Source organism: Balaenoptera physalus (genome assembly GCF_965194825.1).
Source record: "Balaenoptera physalus genome assembly, chromosome: 7".
NCBI lineage: Eukaryota > Metazoa > Chordata > Mammalia > Artiodactyla > Balaenopteridae > Balaenoptera > Balaenoptera physalus.
The window spans coordinates 99,507,126-99,521,863 of NC_138886.1; the positions used below are offsets into that span (position 1 = coordinate 99,507,126).

Here is a 14,738-nt window from a genome sequence, read left to right on the forward strand (position 1 = left end):
CCCCTACCACCAGAGACAAGAGTAGTTACCATCAAAATGCAAAGAGCCAGTAAAAACAGATGCCCAGCTTTTGATTTCAGGTAACTTAGAATAATACCTGATGATATACAAGCAGGTTTTTCTTACATTAGAGATGAGAAAGAACCTCTAAATAAGGGAGGGAAAAGGCGAAATCTACTGATTAACCCTCCTGGTCGGTTTAGACACACGATGGCCTTGAAAACTGTCTGCTGAGGATGTGAATCATTTCCTTCCCCGGGTGACCTGAAGAAACGTCCAAGTAAAGGCACAAAACTGAAGAGTTGCAAAAAAGCTTCTGACAACATCGAACACATGTGTACTCAGCGCCTACCCCGAGTCAGGCACGGCTGTGGCCACAGCAGGGAATGGATCTGAACACTTCCCTCCCCTGGTGGGGGGTGCTTTCTGGGGTGGGGAGCCAGATCATTGACAGAAGCGAATCAAATACTTGGCATGTTGGAAGGTAGCAGGTGTTGTGAAGAAGAACAAAGCAGGGAACAGGGTCACAGACTGTAGAAGGATGGGTTACAGTTTTAAATAGAGGGATCAAGAAAGGACTCAGTTGGAAAGTGACATTTGTGCCAACCACATCAAAGAAGCGACCCTGAGAAAACCTGAGGTGGAGCTTTCAAGGGGAGGGAGGAGGCAAGTGCCGGAGGCCTGCAGCCTTGGGGAGCTGGCATGTGGGACAGACTCAGGTGGAAGGACTAGGAGGTGGCCTTTCCTCAAGTCACGTGGCTGGAAAGGGGCTGGTCCAGGATTCACACCAGCTGTGCTGTTTGGGCCTTTAACCATCACGGTGCACCAAGAGGAAGCAAGGAGACTAGTTAGGACGTTGCTCTAGTAATTGAGCCAGGATGGTGGTGGTGGGTAGCAGGCTGGGAGCAGAGGAGGAGGAGGAGAGACATGTTGAGTTAGAGCCCGTGGACTAACCGATGGAGAGAAAGAGAGGCATCAAGCAGGGCTCCTGTATTTGGATCCGAGCCCTGGAAAGAAGGTGCAGGTATTATTCACAGAGACGGAGAATTCTTGGGAAGGACCATGTTTGTAAGGGAAGACCAGGATTCCAGTTGTGAATAGGTGAGGTTTGGGTTGCCTATTGGTCATTTAGTTAGATAGTGGAGATCTGTTGGTTATAAAACAAGTGTAATGTATCTTCTTAAAGCCTACTGGGTGGTTATAACATCCTTGGCAATACAACCTTTTAAAAATATAATTTGGAGTGTGACTTTACAAATTAATTTAACCTGACCAGAGGGCTTCTGTTTGCTTTACTGTCACTATCCAGCAGGATGGAGCTTCTCCAGGTCCCTACGTGTTTGTTCCCCAAGGGGAAGCTCTGCTTTCCACAGCCAGATTCTGCGGGGCAGTATCCCAGGAGAGGCTGTATTATTATTAAGCTTCTCTAGAGATGCTTATGTGCACACGGGTTTAGAAAGCACTGTCGTGTAGCTGAGGATCTTTGGTTTTAGCGGGCACAGGCTACTCTATCGTCCAAAAAATTAAAATGGAAAGGGAACAAAGGGCATCACAGAATGGAGAAATAAAACCGATGCAGATGTAAAATTTTGGTGCCGCTACTCATTTCACGGTCCAAGCAATTAGCCTGTTGTTCCTATTTATGTAGGTTGCTGTGGGTGAGGTTTAATGATCCATCACTGAATCCCTGTGGCTCTGATGCATCCACAAATGCAACAGGAATGGTTCACATCTATTAAGATAAAGTATGAGACATTAATTCTCTAAATTAAATATCTTCTAAACTCTCTAACGTAATCTTGGAAAGTTTTAAGAGCTGTAAGGTGTCTATGTGTGTGTATGTGTTTGTGTAGGGATTCATGAAAATTATTGCTAATCATTTAAGGATTTATATTGATGTGTAAATGTCTATTATTAAAGCATACTTAATAACTATATATCTTCATATTACATTGCAAATGAACAAACATTACATAGAGATTATTGTATCACAATGCATTTTGAGTAATTAAAGGTTTTTAGAGAAGTTTATAGTTGCCTAGCTCTCATGTAAAACTCCTGAAATTAGTATATTCTTGTTCTATGTGAAAAGATCAATGTCGTAAGGGTTCCATAACTATGACTGAGATGGAACATCAAGTGGATCATTAACACACACACATACCCAAGATGGAGAGCAGGAGTTAACTACTTCAGTGACGATTTCCAAATACGATGAAATACCAAGGATTTTTATTAAACTCAACACCGTAAGGAAAGCAATGTGCTGAAGACAGAGAAACACACAGGCCAGTCCAAAGACCAGTGACTACCTCCAGCAGCTAGACAACAAAATATTTAATGAAAATTTTTTTAAAGCCAGATTTTTCCTGGGGAAAATCCAAGGAATGAACCAAAGTTACATCTAAATGGTCCTTACTGCCCAGGGGTCATATGAGGTGCCCCCTGACAAATCTGCTTATTGGTAGAGGAAGATCTTAGGGTCCTGATTCTGTTCTTCCAACCTGGAAATATGTCCACTATGAAAAATTTGCCTTCTCCATGATGCTGTGATGCCTGTGGACAATTAAACACCCTCTAATTATTAAAAAACAAGTACTAACACTTGGAAAAATATACAAAAAACAGAATTCTAAACCAATGGTTAAAATTATATCCTTGGAATAAAGATGCAGATGTAGAGCATGGACTTGAGGACACAGGGAGGGGGAAGGGGAAGCTGGGACGAAGTGAGAAATTGGCATGGACATATATACACTACCAAATGTAAAATAGATAGCTAGTGGGAAGCAGCCGCACAGCACAGGGAGATCAGCTCGGTGCTTTGTGACCACCTAGAGGGGTGGGATAGGAAGGGTGGGAGGGAGATGCAAGAGGGAAGAGATATGGGGACATATGTATATGTATTCCTGATTCACTTTGTTATACAGCAGAAACTAACACACCATTGTAAAGCAATTATACTCCAATAAAGATGTTAAATAAATAAATAAATAAACTTAAACTTGCCTAAAAAAAAAAATCAGATTTCAGAATGAAAAAAAAAAATTATATCCTTGGTAACAGCCTTCAAAAATGTAGTACTAGGACACACTCTGCATGTATTTTTTAGTACCTTTAGTACAGAGACAACCAAAACAAGACAAAATAGTAAGCTATTTTGAATGGACTGCTTGTGCAATTTGTTGACGGACCTATTCCCTTTCTAAACAGAAGAAACAAAACATAACTTCTTTGATGGCAAGATGAGGAAGGCCAATGGCTCTACTCACTGAGAGAGATAGAACTGTTTGTGCCCACCCTAAACCCAGGGTAGTTGTTTGCTATTTTCATAGTTGTGAGGTTCAGAAACTGCTTCTCAGACCTTGCATTGTGAGAATGATCGTCACAGAAAGAAGATAGGTTGCAGTCAGAGCAGTGATTCAACGTCCAGTCCATAAAAATCACCTGGAGGCTTGATGAACAAGCTGAGGACTGGGTCTATGGCATCCCTGCCCATTGCGCCTTCGGATCTTGATTTATTGACTCAACAAGTTAATAATCCAGATTTTTTTACTCATTATTATTGCTGAGTCACTTGCCTTTATGCAAACCAAGCAATTGTGTTTCTTTTCTTTTTTTTTTAATTGAGGCGTAGTTGATTTACAATGTTGTGTTAGTTTCAGGTGTACAGCAAAGTGATTTAGTAATACATACATATGTATCTATTTTTTCAGATTTTTTTTCCCTTATAGGTTATTACAAAATATTGAGTATAGTTCCCTGTGCTATATAGTAGGTCCTTGTTGGTTATCTATTTTATATATAGTAGAGCGTAAATGTTGAATCTAAAAAAAATGATACAAATGAACTTATGTACAAAACAGAAATAGACCTGCAGACATAGAAAACAAACTTATGGTTACCAAAGGGGAAGAGGAGGGGATAAATCAGGAGTTTGGGGTTAAAATATACACAATTGTGTTCCTTAAACATCCTTTTCCCTGTGTCAAAAATTGTGTCAGGCCTCCAGCACTGTGGTTTAGCAAAGGGCAGTCAGCCCAACTGCTTTACACATAACTCATGTCATTTTTTTAAAAGCCCTCTATAGAATGGGTATTGATTCATACACCATGAACCTGCATCTCTTTTATCCTGGTTTTTGCCTAGAAAGAACCCTTCCTGCCCCCACTGGGGGTACATTTTCTGGCCGGCCTCCTGCAGCTTGTAAAGGTAGTTCCTAAAACAGGCAGTCTAGCGTGGTTGGCAATGCAGAGTTTCTAGAGCAGGTCCTGTCACTGTGCCCGAAGGGAAAAAGGACAAATGCTTCAGGAAAGTTTATTTTCCTGCTTTTCTGTCAGCCACACAGTCTGCCCTGGCCTTATGGGTGAACAAAGTGAATGGTCTTGATGAACAATAAACATATAGATGTTCAGAGAGCAGTTAGGCCAGCAGCATGCTTGGTTCATTGCCTTAGCATCCAAAGGCGGCTAGACAATAGCGTTCAGTCTTTAGATGCTGCCTGGTCCACTTTCCCCATTTACCAAATATGGAATTGGAGGCTCAGAGGATTTTTTTGACTTTTCCAAGACCATCGATTGTAACCCATATCTCTTATTGACCATGACCCTGTACTCTGTCCATATCTAATTTTATAAGTGCATATATAATGTACTCTCTGAGGAAATTTCTTTGCTCTTGTGCTGTGTGGTAGGCTGATAAACAAGGGAAAGCACTAATAATATCTCCCAGTAACTGAGCTCTTGGGAGGTTTCAGGCACGGGGCCAAGCACACATACATGTTGCCTCAGGACAATATATGTCGTGTTGAGTAAGTGTCAGTTCATGTTAAATAGCAGATGCCTACCCTTATGAATGAGCAGACACACAAAATTGTATTCAGTGTGACCTAGTAAATGAAAAGATCATCCTCTGAAATCCTAGGGGAGAAGGCTGTGAAGTAGCTGCATTCCCTTGAGGATATCCAGTTGTATCTTATAGCATTTTCTTGTGTTCAGAATATTAAAATAAATCATGAAAAGCCTCAAGGCCCCAGATCTGTGGCAGCCCTTATGAGGGTCTTCATACAAATAGTGATCAAGAGGGCCCACAGGTGTGGGGCTGGGATGAGTGCCACCTCCGGGCCCTCCCAGGGCCTGGAGACTGTCTGCTTAGAGCTGTCGTCTCTCCCCTTCAATAAAACACACACACCAGTCATCCTTGGCTTTGACAAACAGATGACATGGCAGGGCCCAGGGCCTCTGAGATCTAGGGCAGGGCCAGGTGAGAGCTGACCATTGTCTTCCTCAGGGCACCCATTGGACATTCAGAGCAGCGCAGCTGGCCATTCCCAGCACTATGGGCACATAAATGCCCAGGATCCAGTTCTATTTTCTTCTGGAGTTTTTTCATTGGAAATATAGTAGAGGGCTCAGATGGGTAAGGCACTCTGGGAAGGTTACAGATCTCAGCACTCTTTGAAAACTTTACCTACTCAGAAAGCTCAGCGACTCACGCTGGGTTGCTTAGAAATGTGTGGCAAAGTTACATAGTTTTGTGAAGTTGGGCAAGTGAATTTTTCTAGACTTCCATTTCCCTTATCTGTGTGGCCAGAGGGTTGGGCTGGATAAAAGGTTATAACAGTGTTTCTCTCTGGATAGTAACACAGGGGGAGAAATTCTGAGAAGGCTGTTGTGGGTCTCTATTGTAATATTCAGATTATTTTTGTGGATCCAGGAATGGCTGCTAGTGTTTACATCAGTCTGTCCTTATTTATCATCCTGAGTGCATCTTCTTGACCAGCTTTATCTGGAGATAGATGTGACAAGTTAATCATTTGGCATACTGCCTTCCCAGTCTTCTCAGAATGTGTACCCTCTTCCCATCAGAAGAAACAGAGGCAGCTGGCTTCATTTCCAAAGAGGTGGTGTTCGGACACAAATTGGACTTCATTTCAGGCATCTGTGGGAGAAGGGATTTTTGCCTTTACTTTCCTCGAGGTCAATTTCCAGATCATGAGCGATGGTCCCACAAAGTATAAAGGCATCATATTTTTCGTGAAGTCTTTTTTTCTCAGGGAGATATTGAAATAAGCATAGCAGATATGCTTTCAATGTGTGTTTACCTGAATCTGTGGAATAAAGATCTGGTTCTTTTTCCATCCAACCACTTGTTTTGCTATGAAAGACTCCTTGTATAGTTCAGAGGTCTATTATAAAGTGTAGGAAGTGTTGCCAGTTGCAAAGTGGATCTAAGTTGGCAAAACAAACAGAAGGAGGAGGATGTCATATGATATGGTAAGTCAATGTCATTATTTATATCCTGCTTACAAAACCAAACCATCAAGTTAACTTGGCTGCAGGTTCATTTGTCTGAGCAAACGGTCAACCAGGTGCCACCAGTGGTCACCCTGCTCCTGTGCAGAGGAAAGGCTCCAGTGAGTTGGATGAACACGTTCTGATAGGGTCTAATTCAACAATAGTTCAAAATTCCTGTTTAAATTTGACCACTATTAAAATTAATTACCTCAGATCCAAAATTATGCTTCAGACTACCGTGAATAACAGCTAAGTATTTTTCCATCATGCTGGTCACTTAAATTCCTTAGTCTGTCTCCTCGTGCTTAAAGGCTAAGATTACGTGTCATGTCAAAAGGTTCCTTTCTACTCATAGTTTTGAAATAATATGTTGTGGAATATTAGGGAAACAATGTGTCTTTGTTGGGGTCTTTTAAATAATATTTCTAGAAAGGGCAACCATTTAAAGTATTTTTTCAGAAGGGCAGTTTTGAGGTTCTTTTCAACCTTTCCCTTCTCTCCACTTCAAAAGATTTCTATTATTACACCTTAGCCATGCAAGACCATAAATTTATCATACTGACCACTAGCCTGTATGAACTATTCAGGCACATTATTTTTCTTTGTGCCCTAAGCCATGAAAATAAATGACACAGTGGCATGGGAACTGATGAACTCCTAAGCCTAACACAGTCTTCTGCATGGCTCCCTGTACCCTCATTTCATTTGATGGAAGAAACCCTGAGGGTGAATGGGAGTAGGTAATTACCAAAAATAATGCCAGACGCATTTAAGTAATTTTCCAGGAAAATGTTGAAATATAAAATGTCTAGTGAAAACATGATTAAGGGAGAAACATAATCTATGGATTTCAAGTTGCCATAGGAACACTCACAGCGCCCTTTAGTGAGCAGAGAGGCAGGTGATCTGTTAAGTCTTTTTTCCTAATTGAATATAAAACTGCATTAGTCATGCTGACTCACAGTTTGTTCCTTTTCTTGCTAGTTTTTGCATATTTTGTGATGTTCTTTTCCATAGGCTTTGAATTGGAGGTTTTTCCATGGCCCTTAGCGTTCTTTTCCCTGGATCTCTGGATGTATTTGATGTGTTAAGGGTTTGCAAACACCAGCATGGCTGTAGGTTTTTCCCAGACCCAAACTCTCAGGGCAGGAAAGGAGCAGGGGACCCCTCACTGAGTTCCATTCAGCATTGTTTTGATTTTTGAACCTTGCTCATGTATTAGCTATTAAAAACTAATAAAAAATAAACTCCACAAGACTGTTTCCTGCCCTTGTAATATGGCAAGTTTGTATGGATACTGATCATTTTATCAAATACATATTACAGAGGAAGTTATATGACATGACATTATAAATATGGTTGAATTAAGGCAGCTTGAACTCAGCCTTTTAGCCACTGAGCCATGGGCCTTTTATACTGTGGGAGCTTCTATACATTCATGGTGGGAGGTTATTTTGGGGAAGATAAAAGAAGTCAAGGTGTTTTTCTTCTGTTATAAATATTGTGGAGTGTGCATTGTTTTCTAAATCTCTTTGAAAAATATAGGTAATCAATGTAACAGAAATATGCCAGAATTTTCCAGCAGGCATTCATGTAGCTATGGTTACTGCTAGGAATTGTTATATTAGATACCCCAAGGCACTGTGTCTTTTAGTGCTGGCCATTGAACAAGTTGCTGACACACTATTAGTCAATTTTTGTCAAAAATACTTATTTTCCATTATTTTGCATGATCAAAATAATGGTTTTGTGGGCTGCTTGTTCCTCAAATGTGTCTTTTACACATTTCTTTGATTATCAGAGGAAAAGATGCTCAGTGAGATGAGGAATATGCTTGTTAAAAACGTAAGTATATACGCGATAATCTTTCGCTTTCCTCTTACAGTAATGGAAAGACAAAAATAAAAGCCAAAAAGTTCTGTTTATAACTTTGAGTGTTATAATACAGAATTTAAAAAATTGACCCCCTGACAATGTTGACTATAGTAATGGTAATGCAGATTTCAATAAAGAGAATCCCTACTGTTAACATTTTAAGAATTCCACTCGCTGATTCCGATGTCAAAGAGACCTGATTGCTCCAAAAATAAAAACCTTAATTCAGATAAAAGATGCTTCTGATTTCCATATTTATGTTTAATGATTCCATTCTCATCACAGTCTCCTTTCTCCCTCCCAACCTCTCTTCTGCCCACCAGACACTGCATGGACCTCAGTGCAGCACAATGGCTCCCACTTGGTTAGTGTCAAAAGCTCGAATGGAGAAAGCCCCCATCCTGTGTTTTTCAAGTACACAGCCAGCATGGACCAGCTCCAGGCCGTAATTGACGATGCGGACCACTGCCAACAGAAGCTGACTTTCCACTGCAAGAAGTCAAGGCTTTCAACTCCCCATGGTGAGTAATCAGAGTAATCAGACATTGTGGGCTGTTGTCCCCACAGGTCACAATGGCCTGCCAGAGATGCATGAGAATCTGTGCCCATAGTGCCCGGATCACATCTGAAGTGACAGGGATACTCTTCTTTGGAGCAAAGACCAAGGTCTTTGCTCAAAGCCAGGAATGATCTGAAGTTTCTCCCTGGACTCAACTGGGCAACTGAGCAGTCAAAGCCTCCTACGGAGGCCCCTGGAATGCTCGGTGCTCATCTGCCACGAAGGGCAGGGACGTCTTAATTCTGTTTTATCTTGGGAAGGATCGCTAACAACAACATGGCTTAGTTATCTGGAGGTGATTATCCCATAATATTCTTTTTCATAGACAATGCAATTAGTGTCTGGGCTAATTGTTAATTAGGGAACAATGTTGGTATCAACGGCTCTTTCACACAACGTTAAGTGCTAATAGTTTATTTCTCATATCTTTTCGTCTTTTGAAAATTCTTATTTTTAGTTTTATATTTTCTTCCTTTGAAAAATCCCATTTTGTTGGAATGTGCAACCTCACTGCCTTCATGAAACTGCTCGGTTTTCTGGAGGCTGACCTGCCCCTTCTCTGGTTAGGCATCTGGGGAGTGGAATGAGTAGGGGGCAGTAGGCAGGTCCTCTGAGTTCAAGCTCCTAGGACTTAGACAAGTCCCTGCCACTCAGCAGCTATGGGACTCAGGAAATCATTTTCTCTTTTTTGAGTCTTCAGAGCTAAGAAATGACCTTGCCAGAACTTAATTGCACCACGTCTATAAATGGCATGAAGTAAATGCTACTTATTTGCATCTCTCCAGTTTATTGAATTTTTAGTTAGTGCTAGTGGGTTTAGTACTTACTGTTAGTTGATTGATGCCAAATAGATCACCGAGCTAAAATTGTATGTCCCCAGAAGAATGAGAAAGCTGCCTCCAGGAGAGTAAATTATTGTTATGGGTTGTCTAACCAGGGAAAACAAGGCAAAGACAGAGTAGTGTTGGAACCAACCACTAACAAAGTCATAAAACAAAACCACCCAGTGAGTCATGGAGCAAACTCATACAAACTAGCAGATGGTCTATTCCAGAACCTGGACACGACCCAGATCAGCAAAGGATTCCCGCCTGGAGGGCCAGTGTCTGCCTATTGATTTGCATGTGGTTGTTCAATTGTTAGCCCTTCGATATGTTAATAAATATATAAAACAGCAACAGCAGCAACAAAAACAAATATTTCAACAAGTATTTAATTGGGGCTGGGGGGAAAGATGGAAAGAGAAAAGACTTATAAACTTAATAAACACCTGCTAAAAAAAACAAAATAAGGAACTTCATTAACTATACATGCTCAAGTTATTTGTATTTCTTATATGCTGCTACTGGAGGATTGTTGGTACAAACTTAATTTAAACAAATTCACTACAGACCTATATATTTCCAGAGGTGCTTAATTAAGGTTGAGTTGAGGCAGGCAAATAGTGTAGCCCAATACACCTTAAAATTGTTGCACTAATTTGCTCGGTATTATCAATAGACACAAATGGGTGTGCAGAGCTTTGATTCTACTCTTGTGCGGAAGGAGTGAAAACAGCAAAGCCTGGGTCCCTCATTAGAAGGTTGCAGTGTGAAAACAGTACAAGGGGACTGCAGTGTGGGGAACAAGTAGCTCAGGAATTTTCTAGGGTAGGTTGGGGAATGTCAGTCAAAATTCAGTTTTCTCTCAAGAATTTTCCACTGTTCGAATTCTCAGAAGTTATCAGGAGACTGAGGTGGTGGTAATCTTGAGAGGAGATATAGCAAGTCTGGGGCCTCAGTGCAGCAGCTCTTGTGTAGGTTTTGTTTTCCAACAGGGCCAGGGAGGGGCAGAGGGCCTAGGATCTTGCTAGGGTTCTGAAACATTTTTCCTTCAGCATCTTTAAGGTCTCTGTGTTACATGTAGTTTCAGGGGATATGATTACAGGTGGCTAAAGAGGAAGTTGTATGACAGTAAGTGTTGACTCTAGGAAACCATTTGGTTACCATACTATGAATGCTTAAGGCCATTGAGGATTGTAGCTGTGGCTGGAGAGAAGGATAGTGAACTATGGGCTAAAATAATTGAGGAAGTGGAGCCGTGCACCCTGGTCATTGATATCTCTCCTATTCCTTTTCATTTCAGCCTCTAATTCTTCTTCATATTATGCCTAATTATTTCTTATGCAAATTCTTTAAGTTACTCAAAGGAATCTTGAATGGAGCCACATGCATTTTGTACCTTTAAAAACACTTAATGGTTTTCACTTTAGAGAGAAAAATCTAAACACACAGTAACACATTGGCATATAATGATTTCTCTGCTCTTCAAATTGATGAAAGAGGATGTTGAATAATTACATTTTTAAGATGGAATTTTGAAAAATATCTATTACGTACCTATTAAATAATACACTAAAAAGATATTCCACCCCCTAAAGATAAGTTTTCAACACATTAAAAAAAAAAAGATGGTTGATATTGATTTCTTGGCACACATGGCACCCACTGGGCCTGCAGTGCGTGGTAATGAATGCAGTCCATGTGTTTACCAGCTGAGAGGTTGTCAGCAGAAGCAGAAGTCTCATTGAACCGGGAGCCGTAATGAGCAGTGGTGATTGTAAGTTAGGGAGAAGTTGTTTCAGATTCTTAGTGGGGGCGTGATGGGGACAATTTAAGAGATTGAAAGAGCACATGAAAATGGAAGGGCATCTTTGCAGAATTGATGTCACTTCCGTTTCCCCTCCTGCCCTGATTCTCTGTTTACTAGGGACTCTTTCCCCTCCACCCTCCCGTGTGCGCCCTCTTTCCTGATCATCCTGCCCCAGGTGTACTGTAATCCCACACTGGGGCTTCAGCAGCATCTTTAGCGTAAATGAGCAGTCCTGCAGAGCGGAGGCAGCCTCTGGCCCTGTCACTTAATTATACGTTGCACTGAGGAGGGGAATGTGCTGAAGAACTGGGTGTAGTTGTCTCGGACTTGCTCAAGCCGAAGACACCTCAGGCATGAAGAAGGCTTATCAGTGCCATTTCTTTAGTTTCCAAACACAGAGCAACCCATTCAGTGTAAGAAGAAGCACGTCTCCAAGAAACTTTTAGGACATGCTAGGAAGTACATGTCTTAAACACATGCCAGTGTTTTTAGCTAATAAATAAAGTGAAAGAAATCCATATTTTGCATAATAACAGTAAACGTTTTAATGGCATTTTAGGATCTCAGATTTTAGATTCAGTGTGTAAATTACTGTGGTTTTTATTTTGATGACAATTCTTTCTTGAATGTTATTTCCAAAGAAATTATGTAAGTGGAGTCCTCAAGAGAAGTTTGTAAATATCGTGCCTGAATGAGTTAGGGACTACGTGCTCATTTTCTGATAAAAGAAAAAAATTTGGTGACAACGTAAGTTTTGGCATTAAAATATATTTTTTTAAACAGTTGGGAGTCCTCTTAAAAATGATCCTATTGCAGAGTTAAAATATGCTTACTTCTAAAATAGTCTCTCTATGTTTTAAATAGAGGGAAGTAAAGGAACTATATTGGGGAGGCAGGTAGTGGGGGGCAAAGTAGGTGTCACCTTTCTCATACTTGTCTTTCAGATGGAACCCCAGTGAGCTGGTGGGTTGGAAGAACCAATGAAACACACACTTACTGGGGAGGTTCTCTGCCTGATGCTCAAAAATGTACTTGTGGATTAGAGGGGAACTGCATTGATTCTCAATATTACTGCAACTGTGATGCTGACCGGAATGAATGGTGATTTCCATATAATTTCCCTGTGCAAACTGTAATTTTTTTATTGCTTAAACTATGTACCTTAGGCAGACATTGGACACAACAGCATAATAAAGAGAAAAAAATTAAAGTATTCCCTAGCAAGTTAAAAGTATAAGCTTTGATGTGTATGATATCATTAATCTGAAGCCTAAAATATTAGGTAGCTATTTTTGTTTACTTGTGAGTAACTAATCATGTCCATTTTATTTTTCTAGTAAGACAAAATAGGAATTAATGTTTCCCATTCACTGAAAGTGAAATATCTGACTTCTTAAAGTTAAGTTAAACCAGTTAATAAGATGACCACCCCTTGGCTGACCCAGGGCTGTTTGCTGACCTTCCTAATTTCCAGTTTCGTTTTCTTAAATGGCCACACAGGGGAAACCAGACAAGGCCTTGAGTCCATGAAAGGGGATATACAGAATACAAAACTCTCCATGCAACTGGAGGTCTCAGAAGGCTGCAAACCCAAAGAAAAGGTAGACAAGGACAAATCTTCCAGTAGGCACTCTGGGTAGAAAAAACTAGCTCCCTGAAAACTCATGTCTACAGACTTGCCCTCACACAGATTTGGAGCCCAAATTTATATAACTTGGATGGTCCTCAAATTAAGTTAACACAGCCACAGGTTGGCAGCACCACTGGCTCATCATAGGATTACATGAGATTCTCACTGGAGGCCTGCCCTCCCCCTTCACACAGACCTCAAAGGATTCCCACAGATAAAATGCCACCAAACATGAGCTCACAATCCAGGGTTATACAACACCAGAGGACAGATGTGGGAGGCAGAAGAAACTGCAAAGTGTAGATGAGATGCCTAAAAGTCTCAGATCATGGATGCATTCAAAACATAAGATAAAATAAATATGGGAGCTGCTTGAAAAATCAAAACTGGAATTGAAACATGAGAAAGTGATCAGATCCTATTAACAAAGATGATTGTGATTTGCAAAAGAATATTAGCCAATGATAATATTTACCCAATTTAAGATTTGTTGGATCAGATATTAGACACAAGTGATCAGAAAATTGGTGAAATGGAAAATATGTGTAAATAAATGACACAGAACAGATAGAACAGAGAGAAGCAAAATGGGATCGAGAAAAGCAGTGACATGGAGGAGTCATGTGGAGAAGATTGAAAATGTGTCTGATTAAAGTTTCAGAAGAGAAGATTTGAGATAATTAAGAAGAGGCAATATTCAAAGAGCAGAAAAATGTCCAGATTTGAGAAAACATTAGAATACCAAGCAGGATAAATAAAAGTAGATCCATATCTAGACACACCATGGTGAAATCAAAGAACACCAAAGAGAATGTTAAAAGGAGCAGAGATGAAAGCAAGACTCTTAAAGGAAGGACACCCAGCCAGCAGACCTCCCCTGAGCAGCCCAGGACCCAGCCCACAGAGGGTGGGGCACACCCCTCACAGGGCGGAAGTGAAATAACTGTCAAACTCCCAGTGTTTACCCAGCTGATATTTTAAAAAGTGGAATAAAATTAAAATCCAGACAAACAGACACTGAAGAAATTTACCACTAGCAGACTCCACAAGAGGGATTTTTAAGAATGGTTTTCAGAATGAAAGAAAGTGATCTTATAAGGAAGGTCCCAGAGGCAGGAGGAAATATTAAGGAAAAAAAATTGTAAACTCAGAGGTTAAAAACTAAAAGAAGAAAATACTAGACACTGATAACATGTAACTATATGTATGAATTTGAAACATGAGAAAGCAGTCAGATCCTGTTAACAGAGATGATTGTGGTTTACAAAAGAACTAAAAGAATGTTTAGAAATAAAAATATTATTGAAATTTAAAACTTGTTTTGTAAATATTTATTAGAATTAAATTGCTTAAAGTTTATGTCTTAAAATTTGTGTAGCCTCTAAAGAATAGAAACAAAGCATGTAATATTCCAATCAGTAGAGGGAAGAAAGAAAAAATGGGATTTTAAAAACTTAGTTAATACAAAAGAAGATAGAAAGTGAGACTTTAAAAAAAGAGAAAGCAACAAGTACAAGATAAAAACTGTGTGAGTAATCATGCACAATAAATGTGACAAAAATAACCATTTAAATCCAGATGTCATATTGAATTGAAAACAAATATATCTTGTTTGTAAACCTAGGCATATTGAAAGCAAAATGCCAAAAAAAAAAAAAATTACCAGGCAAATATACGAAAAAATAAGTAAAGTTTTAAGGTTTAATGTGGACAAAGGTCACTATTACTATAAGATATTGCTTAATTT

At 40.0% G+C, this 14,738-nt stretch overlaps 1 protein-coding gene across 6 annotated transcripts in view; it reads left to right on the forward strand.

Annotated features, from left to right (window-relative positions):
* The window catches only part of LOC309665100 (contactin-associated protein-like 3), a 235,150-nt gene that overhangs the window by 183,385 nt on the left and 37,027 nt on the right, over positions 1-14,738 (forward strand). For all 6 annotated transcript variants that reach the window (XM_082471237.1, XM_082471238.1, XM_082471239.1 and 3 more), the window contains 2 exons: positions 8,495-8,692; positions 12,306-12,462. In XM_082471237.1, coding sequence (XP_082327363.1) covers positions 8,495-8,692; positions 12,306-12,462 — 355 coding nt within the window. The remainder of the gene's footprint in view (positions 1-8,494; positions 8,693-12,305; positions 12,463-14,738) is intronic.